General features: G+C 41.8%; 1 protein-coding gene and 2 pseudogenes across 4 annotated transcripts in view; 1 reads left to right on the forward strand and 2 right to left on the reverse strand.

Moving 5' to 3' along the window:
- The first annotated feature begins 1,120 nt into the window (after positions 1 to 1,120).
- LOC104597372 (insulin-degrading enzyme-like 1, peroxisomal) overlaps positions 1,121 to 22,349 on the forward strand; it is a 128,400-nt gene continuing 107,171 nt past the window's right edge. For 2 of the 4 annotated variants that reach the window (XM_010258842.3, XM_010258843.3), the window contains exon 1: positions 1,121 to 1,324. In XM_010258842.3, coding sequence (XP_010257144.1) covers positions 1,202 to 1,324 — 123 coding nt within the window. In that variant the 5' untranslated portion in view covers positions 1,121 to 1,201. Of the gene's footprint in view, positions 1,325 to 10,976; positions 11,860 to 22,349 lie in introns of those variants that run through there. The other 2 variants (XM_010258845.3, XM_010258847.3) reach the window with 2 other exon arrangements.
- Positions 2,441 to 8,007, reverse strand: LOC148790121 (uncharacterized; annotated as a pseudogene).
- LOC148790122 (F-box protein AUF2-like) lies at positions 11,067 to 11,795 on the reverse strand (annotated as a pseudogene).

The following is a 22,349-nucleotide window of genomic DNA, read 5'->3' on the forward strand; positions in this document are numbered from 1 at the left end:
CCACTTTGGTCCCCAAACTTTAAAATGCAACAATTCAATACTTGAACTTTCAAAACATGACAATCTAGTACCTGCTATTAACTAACTATTAGTCAACTGTTAAGTGGCATATGAAAAAGACATTAATGCCCTTTGAGTGTCATCTAATTTTCTTTATCAACCATCCAAACATTGACAAAAAAATAGTAGTCTCATATCCTTGCCTTTTCTATTCAAGAAAGTTGGGGTCACCAGAATAGTTGATTAACAACTAATTAACGGTAAGTACTGAATTGTCACGTTTTAAAAGTTTGGATACTGAATTATCGCATTTTAAAGTTTGGGGACCAAAACGGCACTAGACCCAAAGTACAAGGTACTAATTGAGAATTTTCCCTTGAATTTATACATGTTAGATTCTTAGATAATAAACAAGCCCACTTATACACATTTACGTGTTAATCAATGGGTTAATTATGTTGAAAATTAAACATAATATACAAAACACAATAAATGTGGTGCCACTACTTTGAGATGAACCAAGGATTTGTATTTACATGTAATATTGTCACTCTTGATCCTACTTTTTTTGACAATTAATTGATCAAACCTTATGCAACGTAAAAGAGTATATATTACTGAGAAGGCAAAGTTAACTTTAGAGGTTTAAATTCAAAAGATGCTTTCATTCGCATATGATGAGATGAGACTGCAAGTCAAATTTTCTTTTAGGGGGCATTCTTTTTTGGGATTTTGAGAGAGGGAAAAGTTGGTCAATAGGATTTTGGTTCCCATTGATTAAGAATTTTATGTTGGACTAAGGAAAATTGATTTTCCTAGGTACCATCTCCTAGGTGGGCAAATAACTTTCTCACTTAAGGAGAAAGTTGCCAACACTTGAATGGGACAAAAAATATATTTTTATGATTAAAATGACCATTGCCTTATTTACCTACGAAATAAAAGAACATAGATAAATTGCAAATACAATTACCCGGATAAATAATTTACTAAAAAACAAGCGGGGCCTTAATGTAATTAATTATGATGCCATACCAACCAATGGATTTCTTAATCTTGTTTGATGAGTTTTTTTTTTTAGAAAATTTGTTTGGTGAGTTAAATTGTTTATATAACGCACGCTGACTCGTAAACTCTGCATTCTTCGTCATCTTTGTTCAGAGCGAGAGGGAAGACAACCGAGCTGAAGCGTGAAGGGAAAATGGCGGTCGGAATTACAGAAGTGAAGATAGTGAAGCCTCGAACAGACAAGAGAGAGTACAGGAGGATCGTCCTCCCAAACTCTCTCGAAGTCCTCCTCATCAGTGATCCCGATACCGATAAGGTATATTTACTAATCAGAATTCAGAAATGGGTCTTCTGCACTTGCTTTTCCTAATTTGATTTCTCCATTAAACTGCTGTTGTTTCTATCTTTGAGAATTAAAAGTTCCTTTGATTGAATTTTGATGCATATAGGCTTTCAGTTTTGGCAATTTTTGTTGTAGAATTGGTGGTTTGAGGCTTGTTGGCCTTAAAATGCAGTTTTATTTGTATGTTAATTTGGATTTTTATTTTTGATTTTGCATCCGTAGTTGCTCTCTCAAATCTTCTTATTCTTCCACCATTTTCTTTTTTGGTATTGAATTACACGCCTTCTCTCCCATTGGGACCGTAGTTTATTTTTTTTTGGCATAGTATAACATTTTTTCAACAACTATCAAATAACTCTTCTCCAAATGGTGATTTCTGGAATTATTCAGTTTAAATACTAACCGAGCCATCACGCGGTATTTTTCCACTGGTGAAAGGTATGACATTTAGGACGTGATTGTCGCAATTTTGTTACCCAACTCAGCTGATTGTCGGATCAAGCAACCCATTTGAGCTGTTGAGCTGGGTAACACATCATCACACTAAAAATCAATTTTCAGATAATCAGATCAAGCATTGACCCAGATAAGGAAGAGCTTCATATGCCATATGTTCAATAGGGGTTGAATAAGAGGTCAAACTGATATATTTGTATATAAATGTATGTAATAATTATAAATAAATTATAATTAGATTATAATTTATTTAAAATATATAATTATATTCTTCTATAATATATATATATATATTTTTTTTTTTTTATTTTAGTTCTAATTTATTGTATTGGGATAAAAAGCCTTTGGCACTTTGAGACAAAACGTCACGTGTCTACGGGTTTTGACAGAATATTAACAGATGTTAATGGTAAGGGTAGAGTTAGTCAATTGTCAGAGACAATAAGAGTAGCATTAGTCAAATTTCAAACAGTAAGGGTACAGTTAGTCAATTAACTAAACCATAAAGGTAGTTTAAGAAATTTATCCTTAGAATTTTTGGAGGCCGGCCAAGGGTGATTGTGTTCACACGCACATGTTATATGACAAGCACTTCACACGCATATGACAAACAGTTGTGTGTTTACACGATAACACCTACGAACCACACACATGAACGAGTCAGTCTGGTGTGAAGACTCTGAACCACAAACACAGGGGCCATTAAGGCATTAACGACCAAAGCTGAAATTTCAAAATTGTTGCCTTTTTAATGTGCATACCTGAGCTGCGTTGCACAGGGTGATGGTCATGCCCATGGCACCATGTGACCACTGCACCAACTTGTCCCTTGGGTTGCCTTCACTGGATTGGTAATTGCCGGTGTGGGGAAATCTGTTCTTCATCTTGTACCTGATTGTGTCCTTAACATCCTTAGCATCTTTCCCAGAGATAGGAAAGCGGAGCACACGTGAAGGATCCCAGCAAGGCCATGGGCTGCACCCCAGTACCTAGTAGGCTAGTACCGTGCCATCTATACGTCAATGGGCAAGCTGTGGTATCGAATGCCCCAGCTCGTCCACCGGCCAACACAGCCTCAACCACTGGCATGAGAAGGTTTTTGGGAAGTACTTCCCCAAGATGGCTGTTTATGAACAAGGCCTTGCACAGAAAACCGGATCGACCACAGTGAAGATCATAGGACATACCAAAACCACCTTAGGTCCACTAGGAAGAGCTCTGTCTTGCACCACCTGAACATTGGTGATCGGCCTGGTACCGTTTAGTATGCAACCTTGTCTACTAGCCTACTTGGCACTGGCCTATTTACTAAGTACTAACCTGTTCAACGGGTGTTAGCAATAGAAGTTAATTAATTAGTATCAAATTCATTTCCAACAAGGATGTTTCGGAAGGGAGAAGGGAGTGTTGCTGTTCAGCCACTTAGGGGTGAGAAAAAAATTGAAAAACCGAACTGACCAAAAAATCGGTTAATCGAATCGGTCGGTTCGGTGTTTTTAAAACTAAAGGTACCAGTTTGGTTTCGGTTAACCAATTTAAAAAACCAATGGTTAACTGAACTGACTGATATATATATTTTCTATATATTTATGTATATTATATATATTTTATATATTATAAATTAATAAATACACATTATATATAAATATATATTTATAATATATTATATATTTATATATTATTTAAAATATAATATTATATATATATATATTTATTTATTTATAATTTTTTAATAAATATTATAAAGTTAAAAAAACTGAAAAATTGACAGACTAAACTGTCGGTTAATCAAACCGGTCAACCAATTTATCGATTGGTTTCGATTCGATTCTGGTTACCGGTTTTCCAAAAATCAGTACTACCGGTTCGGTTCACAAAAAAGGCCCACGGTTCGGGTAGCACCCCTACCGCCACTGCATCGAGATTGGGAGGGTACTATTATGGGCCCGCGCGTAGGATCTCGTCACGGGTCGGTCCACCGGGAGAGACTCCTGTCTTCCCTTGCCCTTGCCCTTGCGTACAGACCCTATTGTGGCAATCGCGTGGGTGATTTGTCCAAGAGATCACCCAAACTCTCCTAACACCTTTCTTGGTTGAAAACTAAATACCTTTATTTCAATTCGTAGCTCCTAATTACCTACTCCTAATGGTAACACAACTCTTAGTTAAGATAAGATAAGGATAAGGGATGAGGAACGGAGTAGTTGGCGGTGAGTTGGCGAGTAAAGCTGACGTGGTAAGATAAGTGCGGACCCACCCTGATGAGCTGTCGTGTGGGTCCCACCCTACTGTTGCTACCGGCGATGCGCGCGTCTCATAGTGCTACTGCCGTGCGGTGCGTGCTGCTGTGCGGTACTGCCGGGCGGTGCATGCTGCTGTGCGGCCTGCTGTGCATGCCGCTGCCTATGACTGCACCGTAGTGTGCTGTCGGGCAGTGTGTCCATAACATCACACCCCTCTTGGACTATGAGCTTGTCCTCAAGCTCGAGTTCGGGGTAAGCGCTGTGAAGATCAGTCCAAGGGATCCAGGTGGCCTCAACTGATGGTAATCCGTCCCATTCTACTAGAACCTCGAAGGTACCCTGATTGATGCGCGACCGTACAAGAGCCCGAGGTAGGAGGATGGGTTTGCCGTCCTTTAGAGGTGGTAGAGGAGGCACTTGGTCCGGCGGAGTCCTAGTAAAAGGCTTCATGAGGGACACATGGAAGATGTCATGGATTCTGCTGTACTCTGGTAGCTCGAGCTGAGAGGCAACCTTCCCAATCTGCTTGAGAACCTTGAAGGGCCCGTAAAATTTTGGGGCCAGCTTGGGGGGTCCTCGACACCTGAGGGAGAGTTGTCGGTAGGGTTGGAGCCTCAGCCAAACGAACTGTCCCGGCTCGAAGGTGACTTCGCGGTGGTGCTGATCGTAGGTGTGCTTCATGCGCGCCTGTGCCTGCTGTAGGCGCAAGGAGACTTCGGCCAAGAGGGCGTCGCGATCTTGGAGGCTGCAATCGACTTCTTCCAGCCGTGTTGAGCCTGGCTCGTACGATAGGAGACGGGGAGGGTTTCGGCCATATACCACCCGGAAGGGAGTCATGCCAAGGGAGGAGTGGTAGGACGTGTTATAACAGTATTCGGCTCACAGAAGGCACTCCACCCAGCACCTGGGCTGGTCTCCCACAAGGCAGCGGAGGTACATCTCTATTGTCCGGTTCACCACCTTTGTTTGGCCGTCTGTCTGTGGATGGTAGGCGGAGGAGAAGGCGAGGTTTGTTCCCTGCAGTCGAAAGAACTCCTTCTAGAAGGCGCTGGTGAAGATCGCGTCCCTGTCACTTACAATGGACTCGGGTAGCCCATGTAATCGGAAGATGTGGCCGAGGAAGGTGTGGGCCACTGAGACCGCACTGTAGGGGTGAGATAAGGGAAGGAAGTGGGCATACTTTGAGAAGCGGTCCACTACTACAAATATCACCGATTTCCCTCCCACCTTGGGTAAGCCTTCGATGAAGTCCATGGAAATATCTGCCCAGATCTGAGTGGGGAGGACGAGGGGTTGGAGAAGGCCTGCTGGGTGCAAGTTTTCCCACTTCTGCTGCTAGCACGTTGAACAGTTCTGGATGAAGTCCCGTACCGAAGCCTTCATGCCCCGCCAGTGGAAATCTGCATGGATGCGGTGCAGTGTTTTCTGGATACCCTCATGCGTGGCGTTGTGTATGCTGGAGATAACGGAGGGAATTAAGGGGAAGTTGGTTGGAAGATAAATTATGCCTTTGTACAGTACCAACCCGTCCTGTGTGCTCCAATTGGAGTTGGTCGTTCCCGCCTGTATTGTCCTGAGCAGATCGCTCCATTCGGGTGACTGTGGCAGTTCATTCCGAATGTCTTCCAGCAGGGAGGCTCGGGGCTGTGAGATTGCATGGAGTAGCATGTCGTCGTCGCAACGGGACAGGGCATCTGCGGCACGGTTCAAGGCCCTCGCCTTGTAGTCTACCCGGAAGTCAAATCCAAGGAGTTTGCTGACCCAATGCTGTTGTGGCGAGGTGGTGAGTCACTGTTCCAGCAGATATTTGAGGCTGTAATGGTCCGTCTTGACTATGAAGGATCTGCCCCACAGGTACGGCCTCCAGTGCTACACTGCCTTAGCTAGGCCAATAAGTTCTCGTTCGTAGGCGGGAACTTAATGTGGCGGTCAGCCAGCTTGCGGCTGAAAAAGGCGATTGGGTGCCCTTGTTGCTGTAGTATCACGCCTATGCCGGTGTTGGAGGCGTCACACTCCACTGTGAACTCAAGATCAAAGTTGGGCAACTATAGAACTGGTGTGGAGGAGAGGGCTTCTCTTAATTTTACAAAGGCTGCTTCAGCTGTACCATCCCAGAGAAAGGCGTTTTTCTTGAGCAGACTTGTTAGCAGGGCTGCCAGCAGTCCATAATTGTGAATGAACTTGCGATAGTAGCCAGTCAGCCCTAGGAAATCATGGAGGGCCTTGGCGAATTGCGGTCTGGGCCATTCTTTGATGGTCTGAATCTTGGAGTCATCCACAGTGACCCCTTGACCGCTAATCACATGTCCTAAGTAAAGGACCCTGCATTCCCCAAAGGAGCATTTTGACCGTTTGAGGAAGAGCTAATGTTGCTGCAGGAGTTCAAGAACAATTTGTAGATGTTGCACGTGCTCTACCCAAGACAAATCTGTGGAGATGGGAGTGAAACACCTCGTTCATCAGGGCCTGGAATGTGGATGGCGCGTTGCTAAGACCGAAGGGCATGACCAAGAACTCGAAGTGGCCATGGTGTGTTCTGAAGGCCGTTTTCTCTACATCTTCTGGGGTCATTCGGACCTAGAAGTATCCTGATCGAAGGTCTAGCTTGGAGAAATACTGCACTCCATGGAGTTCGTCTAACAGCTCATCTACGACTGGGATGGGAAACTTATCTTTGACCGTCCGGCTGTTAAGTTCTCTGTAATCCACACAGAATCTCCAAGTCCCGTCTTGCTTGGGCACCGAGAGAACTGAGGAGGAGAAGGGGGAGCGGCTGGGGCGGATGATCCCTTGCTGTAACATGTCTGCGCACTGCCTTTCTATTTCATCTTTCTGTCGATGTGGGTAGCGGTAGAGCCTGAAAACAACAGGATCTGATCCGATTATCAGAGGGATTCGGTGGTCGCAAGCTCTGGGAGGGGGAAGCCCCTTGGGCTCCTTGAATACTGCAAAGAAGTCCGTAAGGAGCCTTTCCATATCTGTTGAGCATGAGTCCCTACCTTGGAGTGTATGTAGTTGCGCCCTTGTTCTTATTCTGGTTCCCCGCCATGTGACTGGTTTGCCATCCAAGTGGAAGGTCATGGTCAGGGCGGCGAAGTCCCATAGAATTGGTCCAAGCGTGATCAGCCATTTAACACCTAGGATGATGCCAAATTCGTCCAAGGATAGCACGAATAAATCTGCTTGGAAGGACTCTGTTCCGACCTGAATTCTGGTGTCTTTGCAAATTCCGGGGCTGTGAACTCTTTCCCCATTTGCCATGGCCACCTGTAATTGTGGTCTTCTTTCCATGGGCAATTCTAACTTGCGGGCCGCCTGTTCGCTAATGAAGTTGTGGGTGCTACCCGAGTCTATCAGAATACGGACTGGTCGTCTTGCTATCAATGCTCTCAGTTGCATGGTTTGGGAGGTCTTGACCCCCGTAATGGCATGGAGGGAGATTTCTGGTTCTGACGTTGCAGGTTCGTCCTCTTCCTCTTCGGGTTCTTCTACTAGAAGATAGAACAACTTCTTACACTTGTGGCCGGCGGAGTACAGGTCATCGCAGTTGAAGCACTGCCCCCTTGCGCGCCGTTCTGCCATCTCGGCTCGGGTCAGCCGCCTAATGGGGGGTGCAGACCTGCTGTTTCCTATGCTTGACGCTGATCTGGAGGGGTTGCCCGCAAGCAGCCTTGGTTCTCTGCTGGTGATCGAAGAGGGAGTCACTCCTGCTGTCTTCGAAGGCGTCAATGTTGCTGTCGGCTGTCCTATATTGAAGCCCCCGTGGGAGATCTGCATCTTCCTTTTGAAGGCGCGTGCGAGGTTCATAGCTGTGACTAGATTAGGGGGGTGCTGCATCTCGACGTCCACCCTTAGGGGTTCCACCAGCCCTGCTGTGAACATATCGACTTGCTGGTCTGGGCGTACCGAGGTTGCTCTGGCGAGAAGAGTTTGGAACTGGCGTTGATAATCCGCCATAGTCCCGGTCTGCTTGAGGTTGATCAGTTCGCCTAGCGGGGGTCCAAACCGGAGGAGGCAATAGGATTTGAGTTGTTCCCAACTAAGCCCGGGTTCTTCCTGCTCTAGACGGTAGAACCAGAGCTGTGCCTCTTCTATGAGGTGGAAAGCGGCCAGACTGACCTTGTCTCTGTCATCGGTGCGCTGGTTGCGGAAGAACTATTCGCAGCGGTGCAACCATCCCAGTGGGTCTCCAACGCCGTTGTAGGATTGAAATTCTAGCCGACTGTATTTGGGGATAATAGCGGCAGTCGGGGTGGCCGTCTGATGTTCGCTAGGCGTTTCTGCCCAGTCTGGTCTGCGGCTGTTGTTGGTGGCGGTTCCTTCTGAGTTTCTTTCCCTATTGGCTAAGAATGTCTCCAGCAAGCGTCGAAGCTCCCGGACATCATCCTTGACCTCACGTACCTCCATGTTGGTCTCTACAAGTTTGTGCTCTAGTTCGTGGACCTTGGAAGACAGAGGCTCTTGTTCCTCCATGACGGTAGGCTCTGATACCAGAATGTTATGGGCCCGCGCATAGGATCTCGTCACGGGTCGGTCCACCGGGAGAGACTCCTGTCTTCCCTTGCCATTGCCCTTGCGTACAGACTCTATTGTGGCAATCGCGTGGGTGATTTGTCCAAGAGATCACCCGAACTCTCCTAACACTTTTCTTGGTTGAAAACTAAATGCCTTTATTTCAATTCATAGCTCCTTAAATAGGAGATTACAGAAGGAAATTCCTAATTATCTACTCCTAATGGTAACACAACTCTTAGTTAAGATAAGATAAGATGAGGATAAGGGATGAGGAATGGAGTAGCTGGCGGTGAGCAGAGCTGATGTGGTAAGATAAGTGCGGACCCACCTTGATGAGCTGTCGTGTGGGTCCCGCCCTACTGCTATTGTTGCCGGCAACGCGCACGTCTCACAGTGTTGCTGCCATGCGGTGCGTGCTGTGCGCTGCTGGGCGGTGCGTGCTGCTGTGCGGTACTACCGGGCGGTCCGTGCTGCTGTGCGGCCTGCAGTGCGTGCTGCTGCCTATGACTGCGCCACAGTATGCTTCCGGGCAATGTGTTCATAACAGGTACAGAGCGTTAGAGCAAATCGAGAGAACGCGGGTAGGCTACAGAGCGCTGTTGGGAGTGCCCCTGGTTTGACTTGAAATAGATTAGTCGCCATTTGGAGAAGGGTAGCGATTGTCTAAAGGTGAGATTCATGGTGGGGCCAGATGATCCTAATGATCCTGCCCATACCGAAATGATCCTACCCAGCAATCGTCAGTGGCCAACTCTTCCAACTTTTCTCGGTGGTTGTATGCTTGGGAGAACAAAGAAGGGAAGGGGCGAGTGAAGAAGATCTCCGCCACTGCTTGAAGTTGTAGCAACGATAATGATTTTGATCGATGAACATCAGACTGAACCTGGGCGACGAATACTAGACTAGAGATGATGAAAAACGGGAGCTTCCAATTTGACTTAAGGCCAAAACAGACATTTCAGCAATATTTTAATGACAATGATAAATTTTTGAAATAATAGGGATAGTATTAGGCAATAATCAATCAGTAGGGGTAGAGTTAGTTAATTTCCTAAGTCTTAGGGGTAGTTTAAAAAATTTATCTTTAAAAAATCGATTTATAACTTTGATTCAATTTGGTTGAAATTTTCAACCGAACCAAATCAAAAACCGAATTTGTTGTTATTTAATTAAGTATATTAAACATTTAATGTTTTATTTGATGCTTTATGCTAATTAATTATTATACTTTCCAATGACCAATTTGGCAATTCTCCATTGGACTTTAGACCCATTCTAACTTTTAATTAATAATAGTTAATTAAATTCTACACTAATAATTAATTGTTTATTAATAATTAATTGTTTGTGAATATTAATGGCTAATTCGCCAATTTTCATTGGCATAGGGCTTTGGGCTTATTCTAATTTTTAATTAATAATATTTAATTAAAACCTAGAATAATTATTAATTGTTCACTAATCATTAATTGTTTTTGAATAATGGCCAATTTGCCAATTCGCCAATTCCCCAATTCCCCATTCGCATATGACTTTAAGCTTATTCTAGTTTTAATTAAAAATAACTAATTAATTAAAATCATTGGGCTTTGGGGCCATTCTAATTTTTAATTAATATAATATAATTAATTAAAATAATTGGATTTTGGGGCCATTTTAACTTTAATTAATAATACTTATTAATTATTAATTATTCATTAGCTGTTGACGGTTTATCATTTATGTGGAATGAGGGTCCAACCGAACCAAACCGAAACGAATTCAATTAGGATCCTTTTGGTTCTAAAATCTAGTTCAACTTGATTCAATTAAAAAAAAAAGATCAAACTAAATAATCAGTTAAGTCTTCAGTTCTAGCTGAACTGACCAATTTTACACTCCTACCAATGGATACGGGACCTTGCAACCCGAGATTTAGATAGAGCTTGCTAATTATATAGTTTGTTTTTTTCCTCTTAATATATTTCTTCACTTAAAAAAAAAAACTCTGGACTGGTTTATATAATGGTTCAATTAAGTTGAATGAGAAAGTATGGAATAGGGTATTAGATTGAATTTCCATTCGATTTTTTTTTTTTTTTGTGGAGCTATATAATGGGGATAGTTTATTGAGTTTAATTACAATCAAGTACGATAAAAAACTATTATATATAGTATAATTTTATATAAATTCAAAAATATATTATATACAATTACCTGAGGTTTATAGTGATTAAATTTAATATTTTGTGCTTAATTTTAAATTTAATATTTTATTTTTTGCCATTTTAAGCGCAATGGTTTTTTGCCAATTAAATCCGAAATCATATCGGATTTCGGATTCAATGGTTTGATAATCGGATCGGGTCGAATTTAGCTGGATCCGATCTGAACCCCATCCGTTTACAGCCCTACTGGGGGGATTGCGATCTGAATCCGGACTCTAGGGAGACGACGACGACGACTGAAGTTTGAAGTGTTTTCTTCACTGGCGACGACGACTGATGTTCGAAACCTCTTCTTCAGCGACGTGGTTCATGTATCATCCTCATCCGCACCGCTGGCACCGGCGTCATATTCTTCCACCCCACCGTGATATTAAGTTGCTGCGCTTCCCTCTCCTACTGCCCCTCACCGTCCCCTCCTCTTCTTTGTCCTTCACTACCAACCTTTCCATCTCTCTGTACTCTCTGATCACATCTCTCAACAAATAATGCCTCGCCGAAGCCGCAACCAGCGCGCTAATCGTCCACACCACTCCCAACTTCTATCCTCCCTCTTCGTCTTCACCGTTGAAGTCTACGCTCCCCATCTCTGCCGTTGCCTCCCCCATCGTCTGTGGTCCAATGGTCTGGACCGTAAAGATTACGCAGCTCTTCAAGGTTTTCCCGAACTCTGCTCTCCATCTCACAACCACGTCCTTGTGTAAACGGAGATCCCCGGCTCGAAGTATGATCTCAAGCCCTCTGATACTGTCGAATCCGCGAAGGATTTCGGTCAGAGAGTTCTGGTTTCGGGGCTGGATTGGAACTCGTCTCAGGAGAGTCTTGCAATGTCTGGAGTATAGACTTGAGCAGGTGGAATAGGAAGCTGCACTCACCAGTTTCGGTGGAGAATCTGGAGATGACGCGGTCGACCTTTACCACTAGGTTGTCAGCTTGCGGGACGAGGGAGTTGAAGCGCTTGAACACGGCTCGGATAACTGGTTGAAGATGAGAAGAATGATGGTGTCGAGGTTCGGTCGAAGACATCGGCTTTCGTGATTGGATGCATCTCTATTCTGTATAGTTTATGCTATTTTTTTTTGATAAGCGTGTATGCTTCTTCTTCTTCACCTTAATGTGCATTATTTTAATGCCATTATTCTTCCAATGACGACGTGTTTGTTTTTGTTGAGAAGAAGTCAAACAAGTTTTATATATCTTAATAATTTCTGTGTTTTCCTGCAATTTTCTACATTTTCCTGCAATTTTCTGCATTTTCTTGAACTTTTCTATTTTTATCAAATTTCTGCATTTTTTTGCAAAATTTCTTTATGCAATTTTCTGTAATAGTGGATGGTGTTAAAAACAATTTTTAAGGAAAAAATGAAGTAATAGTAATTTAGCAAAACTTTATGTATATTTTTATTTTTCTTGCATAATCCATACAAAATAGTAGAAAAAATAACTTTTTTTCTTAATTATTGAGCTTCAAACTTATTTCTTTTTTTATATTGCTTAAGTACATAAATCAAGTAATTAGCATGAAATCAATAACCAAGTTAAAAAAGCAATTTCAAATTTGAATAGATCGAGATAACCAAAGGCTCATATTCGGTGCTTTAACAAATCTACATTAAATTAATAAAAAAAGAGAAGAACCTGATAACCCATGGAGAGGAGCAATGGTTTCTTACCTTTATAGAAGACACTCCATGTTATTTAGGCCTTGGGGAAAAATAAGATAAATAAACTATTTGATATAAGTGGTTTTATAATTGAAGTAAATGTTTTTGTGCTTCAAAAAAATATATGTTTTCAAAGAAAAATAGGCATTTGATTAATTATGTGCATGGGTGATGTTTTGAAACTTAAGTTATTGAATTTTGGGTGGAGGAGGGACTATGGTTGAATAATATTAGGAAACTTTAATAATACAACAGTGTAGGAAATGTTTTGGTGGGGATGAATTCAATTGGTGATTTGTGAGTGATAAAAATGAATAAAAAAGGAATCTAGAATTTAATTTCTAAAAGTTTCTTCCTTAAATAGATTTAGAGATATTAATAAGGAATTGGAGACTGGATGTAAGGATGGGATTTAATTGGGGCATCCTTCCTTAATTGCCACTATGAGACTTTATGATGGGAAACAAAGATACCTAATTTAAAAGCTTTAGTAAATTCTTTATTTTTAATATTTCACATGTGTGAAGGAGACTAGGGGAGACTTTGTGTGAGGCCTGTGGTGAGAGATCCTAGCCTCCACACTCTCCTCTTTCTATTATTTTTATAGGTATGTAGATTGACCCGACTGTATCTGCTCGAAAGGAAAAAAAAACCTTTTTCTCCCTTAATTGGGAAAATCTGCCATGTGGAAGTCATAAGAAGGATAAAAAAAACTTGGGAAAATATATGATACTGGAAAGACATGGTACTGAAGAAATGACGGAGGAATTGTGATGGGGTTATTTTCAGCCCCCATTGGAATGGAAAATTCTACTACAGCTGAATTGAAAGCAGTGGCATATAGGATACAAAAAGCTAAGGAGATGGGGGTGAGAAAGCTGGTTGTGGAAGAATATAAAAAAAAAGAGAAGGCTGGTTGTGGAAGGTGATTCCAAAATGGTTACCAGTTGGCTAAAGCAAAATGAAAGAATACCCTGGCTCTTCAGAAATGACATCAAGAAGATTAAAAGCCAATCCAAGGACATGCAGTTGCCAATTCAGTGAACTCCAAGAGCAGCAAATGGATTTGCAGACCAGCTAGCTAAACAAGGGATAAATAGGGATCAATGTTTTTGGGCTCAGTTGTAAGAATGAAAAATCATTCTGATGGTTGACATGTTAAGTATAGTGGGGTAGCCGAGGCTACTTGTAATCTGTAATTTCTGTAACTCTCTGTAGTGGACCATTTCCCTGCCACTAGGGGAGTTAGACAAGGGGACCCCCTTTCCCCATTTCTCTTTACTTTGATAGCAGAGGTGTTGGGGAAATTAATAGAGGGCAGATTCGAGGAACCTAGTGAGAGGGTGGAGGGTTGGAAGAGATAGGTTACCATTACACATCAACAGTTTGCTGATGACACAATCCTATTCTGTGAAGGGGTGTGAGGTGGGTCAGAATTTTCAAGAGGGTAGTGCAGTTATATGAAAGAATGTCAAATATGAAGGTTAATTTTGGTAAGAGTTGTGTGGTAGGGATGAACATGGAAGGAGAGATGAAGGATAGGGCTGAGATTTTGGATTGTGATGTGTCATAGTGGCCTATGATATACTTGGAGATGCCTTTAGGGGATAATACGAAGAATAAGAGTTTTTGGAACCTATTAATTAATAGGTTCATGAAAAGGCTTGCCTCTTGGAAGAAGAATTATTTATCTCTGGGTGGCAGAATCACTCTGATCAAGTCTACATTGGCTATCTTGCTGGTGTATTACTTATCTGTGTTTAGAATCCTATGAAAAATAAGTAGAGTGCTGGAAAAGTTGATGAGAGATTTTCTATGGGAGCTAGGGGAAGAAAGGAAAGATCATAGAGTGAGTTGGGAGTTAGTCTCCAAGTGTAGAGATGAGGGTGGATTGGGATTAGGCAATATCCGAAAGAAAAATGAAGCCTTGTTGGGCAAATGGCTGTGGAGGTTTGGAGGGGATAGGGATAAACTATGGACCAAGGTAATCTTGTACATTCATGGACAGGCAGATGATGGCTGAGACTCTGGGATTGTGGCAAGGACTAACATGGCCTCTCCTTGGAAATCCATACATGCCACTCTTCATTCTTTTCTGCAATACATCAGGTATGATCTTTGCTCTGGGAATCGGGTTAAATTTTGGGAACATTTGTGGGTGGGGGATGTACCTCTGAAAGACCAAATTCCCTCTTTATTCTTCCTCTCCCATTTCAAAGGGAAGTGTGTATCTGATCTTTTAGTTCCTTCTGAGTCAAATTTTGGGTATGATTGGGATTTGGGGCTTAGGAGAGGCCTTAGGGAGTCAGAATTGGGAACTGTTGTGGACTTAATTCAGATTTTGAATGGGCTGGCTTTGGACCCATAAAAAAGGGATAGTAGAATTTGGACTTTGTCCCCTTCTGGGGTTACTCTTGTCCTTCTTTCTTTAAGTCCTTGGTACAACAAACCAACAATTCTGTTCAGTCTTTCCTAGTCAAAGAAATTTGGGGTGAGCCGATACCTCCAAGGATTGGAGCTTTCTGTCAGGAGGCATTCCTGGAAAGATGCAACACATGTGATTTACTCCAAAAGAAAGGGCCAAATTGGTGCTTATCCCCAAAGTGTTGCACCCTCTGCAAGGCTAATGGTGAAAGCTCCTACCACTTACTAATTTCATGCCCTTTTGTTTCTGATATATGGGAATGGTTTATTTCTTTATTTGGTTGCAGGTGGACCCCTCCTCTAGATATACGAAGCTTGCTTGCCACGTCTTTCCTTAGATGGCCTAAGAAAAGGGGAAGGATTATGTGGAGGTGTGTGAGGGCTGCCATTTGCTGGACTATATGGGAAGAGAGGAACTCCAGGACCTTTTCTGATAAGGAAAGGTGCAAAGAAGGTATCATTGAGGTAATTATGGTTAGGGTGGTGCATTGGCTGAAGTCTCTGAATATATTTACTGATGTCTCTACAGCTATGCTTCTGAATAGCTGGTTGGAAGTGGCAAATTCACCTCCTTTCTCATCAGTTTCCTCTCCCTTACGGTCTCCACCAGGCCCAGGGTGTGTCAAATTAAATTTTGATGGCAGTAGTGAAGGTAATCCTGGGCCCTCGGGTGTTGGTGGGGTGTTCAGAGATGAGAATGGTAAGGTGATTGCTTTGTTTTCAGGCCCATTGGTAATGTTGACTCTCTAAGAGCTGAGATATGTGCCTTAATGGAAGGCTTAAGGAAGACAAAGGAGCTGAGTATTCATAGACTAATTGTGGAAGGAGACTCAAAGCTGGTTTTAAGCTGGTTACAGAAGGACAATGGACTGTGGAAATATGCAAATGAGAGAAGGGATGCTAAATGGCTAACTAGAGGGTTAGAGGTTCAGTTTCAATGGGTGAAGAGAACTGCAAATGCTTTTGCAGATACGTTAGTGAAACAAGGGGTGGGAAGGGAACAGATGTTTTGGGCTGTATTGTAATTTTCTGTTCTTTTTTCTTTTTCGGAAGAGTTAAGCCTCCTTACCTCTTCTTGGATTGTCATAATATTATTGTCCATTAATAAATTGATTCTGTTATTGATAAAAAAAAAAGATCTTGGACCAATCAAAGCACCCTTATGAATTTTGATGAATACCACTTGATTGGTATCATAGCCAAACTTCTCCCTTAAGATGCACTTTTGAACATACTGGTTGACATGATCCATATCTGCTACATGGCAGTCACAAGATTAGTCAATCATTGTTTTCTCTTAAAAAGAGTTTTTGGGTATACAGATTAATCTGACTCGATTGTGGCATTTGAAATTGAGGAAATGTAAAAATTCATTTAGGGTCCATTTGGTTTGCAAGAATTTTAGAATCTTGCCATTTGGTTGGGTGGAATGGGATTCTGAATCCCATTCGTGGCAGAATGGCATTTCCCCATTTGAGGAAGTAACTATTCTGGCCTGCCCCCTTGGGAATGAGAATCTCATTACAGCCGGCCAAAAATAATAAGATGTGACAGCCGATGCTACTCTCTCTTTCCTTCCATCTCTGTTGGCACCCCCTCCAACAGCTGAAGCTTCAAACTTCGGAGAGGTAAGTCACTGTTAGTTAATTCCAGTTTTGGCTTCCAGATGAACCAAACAACATCAATTGGAATCTGATTTCAAATATTGTTTGAGCCAAACAAGTAGGGGAATAGGTGATTGTGATTTTAATTCCAACCGGAAACCAAACGGACCCTATGGTGGCGTTTGATAAATCTGAAAAGTTAAAAAGATATTATTTGTGTTGGATCAAACCTTCAGCATTTGAAATTCCCTGATTTTACTATCTTACCCCTAGAATAGACTATTTGGTAAAAATTATAAAAAAGTTAAAAATAATTTATTAAATATCAAAATAATATTGAAAAATACAAATAAATTCCAATGAAAAAGTAATAAAATAGTTAATAATTAATACAAAATGTAATATGTAATAATTAATACAAATTTAAATATTTAATATTTAATACATATAAAAAATATAACAAATTAAAAATAAATTATTAAAAATTAAAATATGTAATAATGAGTCTTGTCAGCAGATTAAGGATGTAAACTTGATAACAACTGCCTCGATCAACTTTGCTCCAAAAGATGAGGAACTAGAGTGTTGGGAGGTTGACTTAAGCATAAACAAAAGAAATAAAAAATAGGCCCATAGGCCATAAGAAGGCCCACTACAGTTTTCTTTAAAAATAAAGAAAACTAAGGCACATTTGGCCCAATCTCTTTACGGTATTTATATATATATATATATATGTGTGTGTGTGTGTGTGTGTGTGTGTATTACATGTAATAGAAGTATTGTTTTATGTTTTATTTCAATTATTAATTTTTTTTATTTATAAAAATGCTAAAAATTGGGATTTGAGGCCAAAAAGGTTTTCATTTGGCAAAAGTAGTGGGGCAAGGTGCGTTGGGATGTGTTTGTATTCAGTCGAATTGAGAAGAAAGAAGAAAGAGAGGAGAGAAGAAGAAGAAGAAGGAGGAGGAAGAAGAACGGTGTCGAACTGAGAAGTCCAAAAGTCCAACCTAGTCGACCATTCATTTAGAATTGATAAAACATGTATACAAAGACAGAAATGCCCCCGTCTATGTAGGAGATATACGAAGACTAAATTACCCCTGTTTAGTTGACTCTAACACTCCCCCTCAAGCTAGGGAGTATATATCATATAATCCCAGCTTGTTACATGTATAGCTCACTCTTCCCGAACTTAACCCTTTTGTGAATAGATCTGCCCATCGATCACCTGTTCTCATATGCTCTGTTCTTATCACACCATTGATGACCTTTCCCTTACAAAGTGACAATCTACCTCTATGTGTTTAGTTCTCTCGTGAAACACTGGATTGGATGAGATGTGAATTGTAGCTTGGTTGTCATAGTATAGCTGCATGGGTTTTCTTATTGAGAGCCCAATTTCCTGCAATAGATTCTTGAACCACACTAGTTCACATGCAGTGTGTGCCATGGCCCTGTATTTTGCTTTTGCACTGCTCCTTGCTACCATAGTCTGCTTCTTGCTCTTCCATGTCACAAGGTTTTCTCCAAGAAAGGTGCAATAACCTGTAGTGGATCTTTTGTCTGATACAGAGCCAGCCCAGTCTGTGTTAGTGTATCCAACTATTTCAGGATCACCTCCTTGCTTGTACAATAACCCACGACCTGGAGCCCCCTTCAAATACCGTACAATCCTAAGAATTGCATCCCAGTGAGGTACCCGAGGACTCTGCATAAACTGGCTTACCACACTGACAACAAATGAGATATCAGGCCTAGTGATAGTTAGATAATTAAATTTCCCTACTAGCCTTCTATACCTACTAGGATTATCAAACAATTCATCTGTGTCACTTCCCAACTTCACATTCAATTCCATGGGAGTTTCAGCTGGTTTAGCACCTAGTAACCTTGTTTCTTCCAATAGGTCAAGGACATATTTCCGTTGATAGAGGTTTATTCCTTGCTTTGATATAGCAACTTCTATACCCAGGAAATACTTCAACTTCCCAAGATCTTTTGTCTAAATTGATCTTGAAGGAAAGTTTTCAATCTATCAATCCCAACTCTATCACTGCCAATTATGACTATGTCATCCACATAAACTACTAGCAAGATCTTCTCGACCACAGAGTCATAGCTAAATACTGAATGGTCAACTTGACATTGTCTCTTTCCAAATCCCTTCACTACTTCACTAAATTTTCCAAACCAAGCACGAGGAGACTGTTTAAGCCCATAGATCGCTTTCTTGAGCTTATACGCCTTACCATCCTTCCCCTAAGCAACAAAACCAGGTGGTTGCTCTATGTACACTTCCTTTAGGAGATCAACCATGGAGAAAAGGCATTTTTAATATCAAGTTGAAATAGAGGCCAATCATGCATGACAACTAAGGAAATCAACACACGTACTGAGCCAATCATTGCAACTGGAGAAAAGGTTTTGACATAGTCTACACCATAAAGTTGAGTGTACCCTTTTGCAACTAAACGGGCTTTTAGACGTTCAACTCTCCCATTTAGTAGATACTTAACAACATACACCCATTTACAACCGACAACATGCTTACTTAGGGGAAGATTGTTGAGTTCCCATGTATGATTGTGATGAAGAGCAGAGAGTTCCTCTTCCATATCTTGTCGCCACCGTAGCGAGGTAAGAGCCTCCTGAACATCCTTAGGTATGGATATAGAGGACAGCAGGGTAATAAACTTGCGATGGGAAGTAGAAAGGTTAGATACAAAAACATAATTGAATATGGGATGTAGCGTGCAACTACGTGTACCTTTCCGCAATGCAATAGGACGGTCAAGATCAGAAGGCAATTCAGTTGTGGAAAGAGCTGGATCTGCTACCGGAGTAGAAGATGGTGCAGGTGCTGGTCTCTGTTGATGAGTATACACTTGACGAATTGGTGGTTTTTCAGTATTCTCCTGCATTGGGAGAGGTGGAGACTCAGGCATAATGGGAACTGCCGGAAGAGAAGTATCAACCGGAAGAGGAAGAGGAAGAGGAACCTTTGTAGGTGAAGGAGAGATATCAGAACTCGAGAAGTATGGCACCGATTCAAAAAATGTAACATCAGGACAAACAAAGGGTTTCCGAGTAATAGGATTGTAGCATTTATACCCTTTCTGGGTCTTAGAGTAGCCAAGGAAGAGACATTTAATGGAGCGAGTATCCAACTTGTCTAAACCAGGACCAAGATTCTGAACAAAGCACACACACCCAAAGATCCTGGGAGGCAGAGGATATGGAGACAAAGTGGGAAATAAGATGGAGTACGGAGAACGACCATCAAGAATGAACGTGGGCATGCGATTAATAAGAAAACAAGCAGTAAGTACTGCATTACTCCAGAACCGTTTAGGAACATTCATATGATGAAGAGACCAAGCTGTTTCAAGTAGGTGTCGGTTCTTCCTCTCGGCCACCCCATTTTGCTAAGGGGTGTGGGCACAAGATGTTTGATGAATAATACCATGTTGTTCCAAGTATTGCTGAAACGAAGAAAGAAAATACTCTCTGCCATTGTCAGAACGGAGAATTTTAAGTGAAACACCAAATTGTGTACGCACTTCAACATGAAATTTTTGGAAGATGGAAAATAATTTACTTATTTCTTTCATTAAATAAAGCCATGTCATTATTGAACAGTCATCAACAAAGATAACAAAATATTTGTAACCACTGTACGACTCAATTTTAATTGGACCCCAAACATCTGAATGAACTAACTCAAAAGGACTCAACATACGACTACCAACTCTAGGACGGAAGGAAACCTGATGGTGTTTCCCATACTGACACGGTTCACACTGTAAAGACGACAAATGACTCAATGACAAAACAAGAAGCTTGAGAGCTTTAAGAGATGGATGGCCGAGTCTACAATGCCATTGAAGAGGAGTCAAGGAGGTTTGAAGTGTAACTGTAGAGCCGCCACCGTCAAGATAATACAATCCGCTAGCTTCATGCCCTTCACCAATCTTCTTCCCCGTCGTTAGATCCTGAAAAACACAAGAGAAAGGGTAAAATGCGATAGAAGAATTTAGGAATTTGGTGAGTTTACTAACAAACATAAGATTAAAAGGAAACTTGGGAACATATAAAACAGATGATAAAGAAAGAGATTTCGTGGTCACATTACCAACACCGTAAATGGGGGAAGTAGATCCATTGGCAAGGGTAACATTATTTGATGTAGAAATTGGTGAAAGAGAGGAAAACACACTTGGAGTCTTGGTCATGTGATCAGAGGCTCCAGAGTCAATTATCCAGGGTGAGGGTTTGGATGCTAGGCAAGTTTTACCTGAATGAGCGAGGGTGGCGGTATTCTGATGTGAAGTGGCCTGAAGGAATCTCTCATACTCCTCTCTTAGAATACTCATCATCTCCTTTCCAGAATTAGTTGTGACTGTAGAAGATACTGGACCAACTGGTTCAGTATCACTGACTTCACTACCACCAACAGCTGCATTGATTAGCCCATGTGGAAGGTGGGCCATGCAGATCATAGCAGAAGTTAACTGTGTGCCCTTCTCTCCCACAATGTGTGCACTTCCTAGTTGTGCTCCCCCTTCCTCTGTCACGGCCTTCCCTAGAATCACGACCTCCTCCACTGCTACGACCACCCATAGGATTACCACGTCCTCCCTTAACTGTACGACCACCTCCTCTGTGCCCATAAGAACCACCTTGAGAGATAACAAGTGCTGATCAGTTGGAAGTTATGTTACTCTCTGTGGGGCTAAGAGATATCCTGCGAAGACGGGCAAACACTTCTTCTAGAGTAGGGAGAGCAGATCCCCCTAATATCTGTGCTCTGACAGGTTCATACTCTGCTTTGAGAACTGTTTAACATTTAGTTGTTCCCTTTGTTGCTGCTGAATTTTGACATCTGGAGTTAAGGGATGATAGACATTAAATTCATTCCGAAGATTTTTGATACTGGCATAATATTCTTCAAGAGTCTGATTTCCCTGTTGCAAATTGAAGTATTCCTAATAAAGCTGATAAACCCTTGCAGTGTTGTCTTGTCCAGAATAGAGTTTCTTGGTATGTTCCCATATATCCCTTGCTGTATCTAAAAACATGAAATTAACACTGATTTTAGGCTTCGTACTGTTCCACAACCACGTCATGATCTGAGCATCCTCTTGTTCCCAATCACTAAAACCTGGGGATTCAGCACTCGGTTTCTCCTCCCATACATGTTTCACTTTCTTCTTAGCCTTCAAAAACACTTCCACCGACTTGGCCCACGGAACATAGTTTTCACCATTGAGTTTGATGGATGTCATCTGGGCACTCAAAAAATCAGAGATCATCACACTCGATTTTTGGTCACCACTTGAATCACCCACCGACGCCATTTCAATCTGCGAAACTGCTTCTGCCCTTCACACACACAAGAAGAAGAGGATCCAACCACTGCACTACTGTTCTTCAACTACCACACCAGCACACTAATAGTCACCACGAGTTTGCCCTAACATGCATTCGGTCACTTTGAACACTATTGTACTGCGAACAGGCAGAAAAAAAAACACAGAAAATCCCTCTTGAAACTGCTCATTCGAAGGTTCACACCACCACTACTGCACCAACTCGACCAGCACAGCTCTCATGCATGGTGACAGCAGTCCACACGAAAAAAAACTCTCTTTTTTTCCCTGTTCACTCGAACTGTTGCACTTGTCCACTGTCACCAGAGGTCAACCTACCGAACCCCTAGAAATTGCAGCAGAAACCTGGGTTTGCCGCAGTTTTCTAACCCAGATTTCGCACACCAGAAAAAAAAAACGAAAGAAAGGAGAAGAGATAACGAAGAAGGCTGCAATCTACCTTTATCAGTGGCGCTCTGATACCATGTTTGTATTCATCCGAACTGAGAAGAAAGAAGA

This window comes from Nelumbo nucifera, chromosome 7, assembly GCF_055504915.1.
Source record: "Nelumbo nucifera cultivar China Antique chromosome 7, China Antique-T2T, whole genome shotgun sequence".
NCBI lineage: Eukaryota > Viridiplantae > Streptophyta > Magnoliopsida > Proteales > Nelumbonaceae > Nelumbo > Nelumbo nucifera.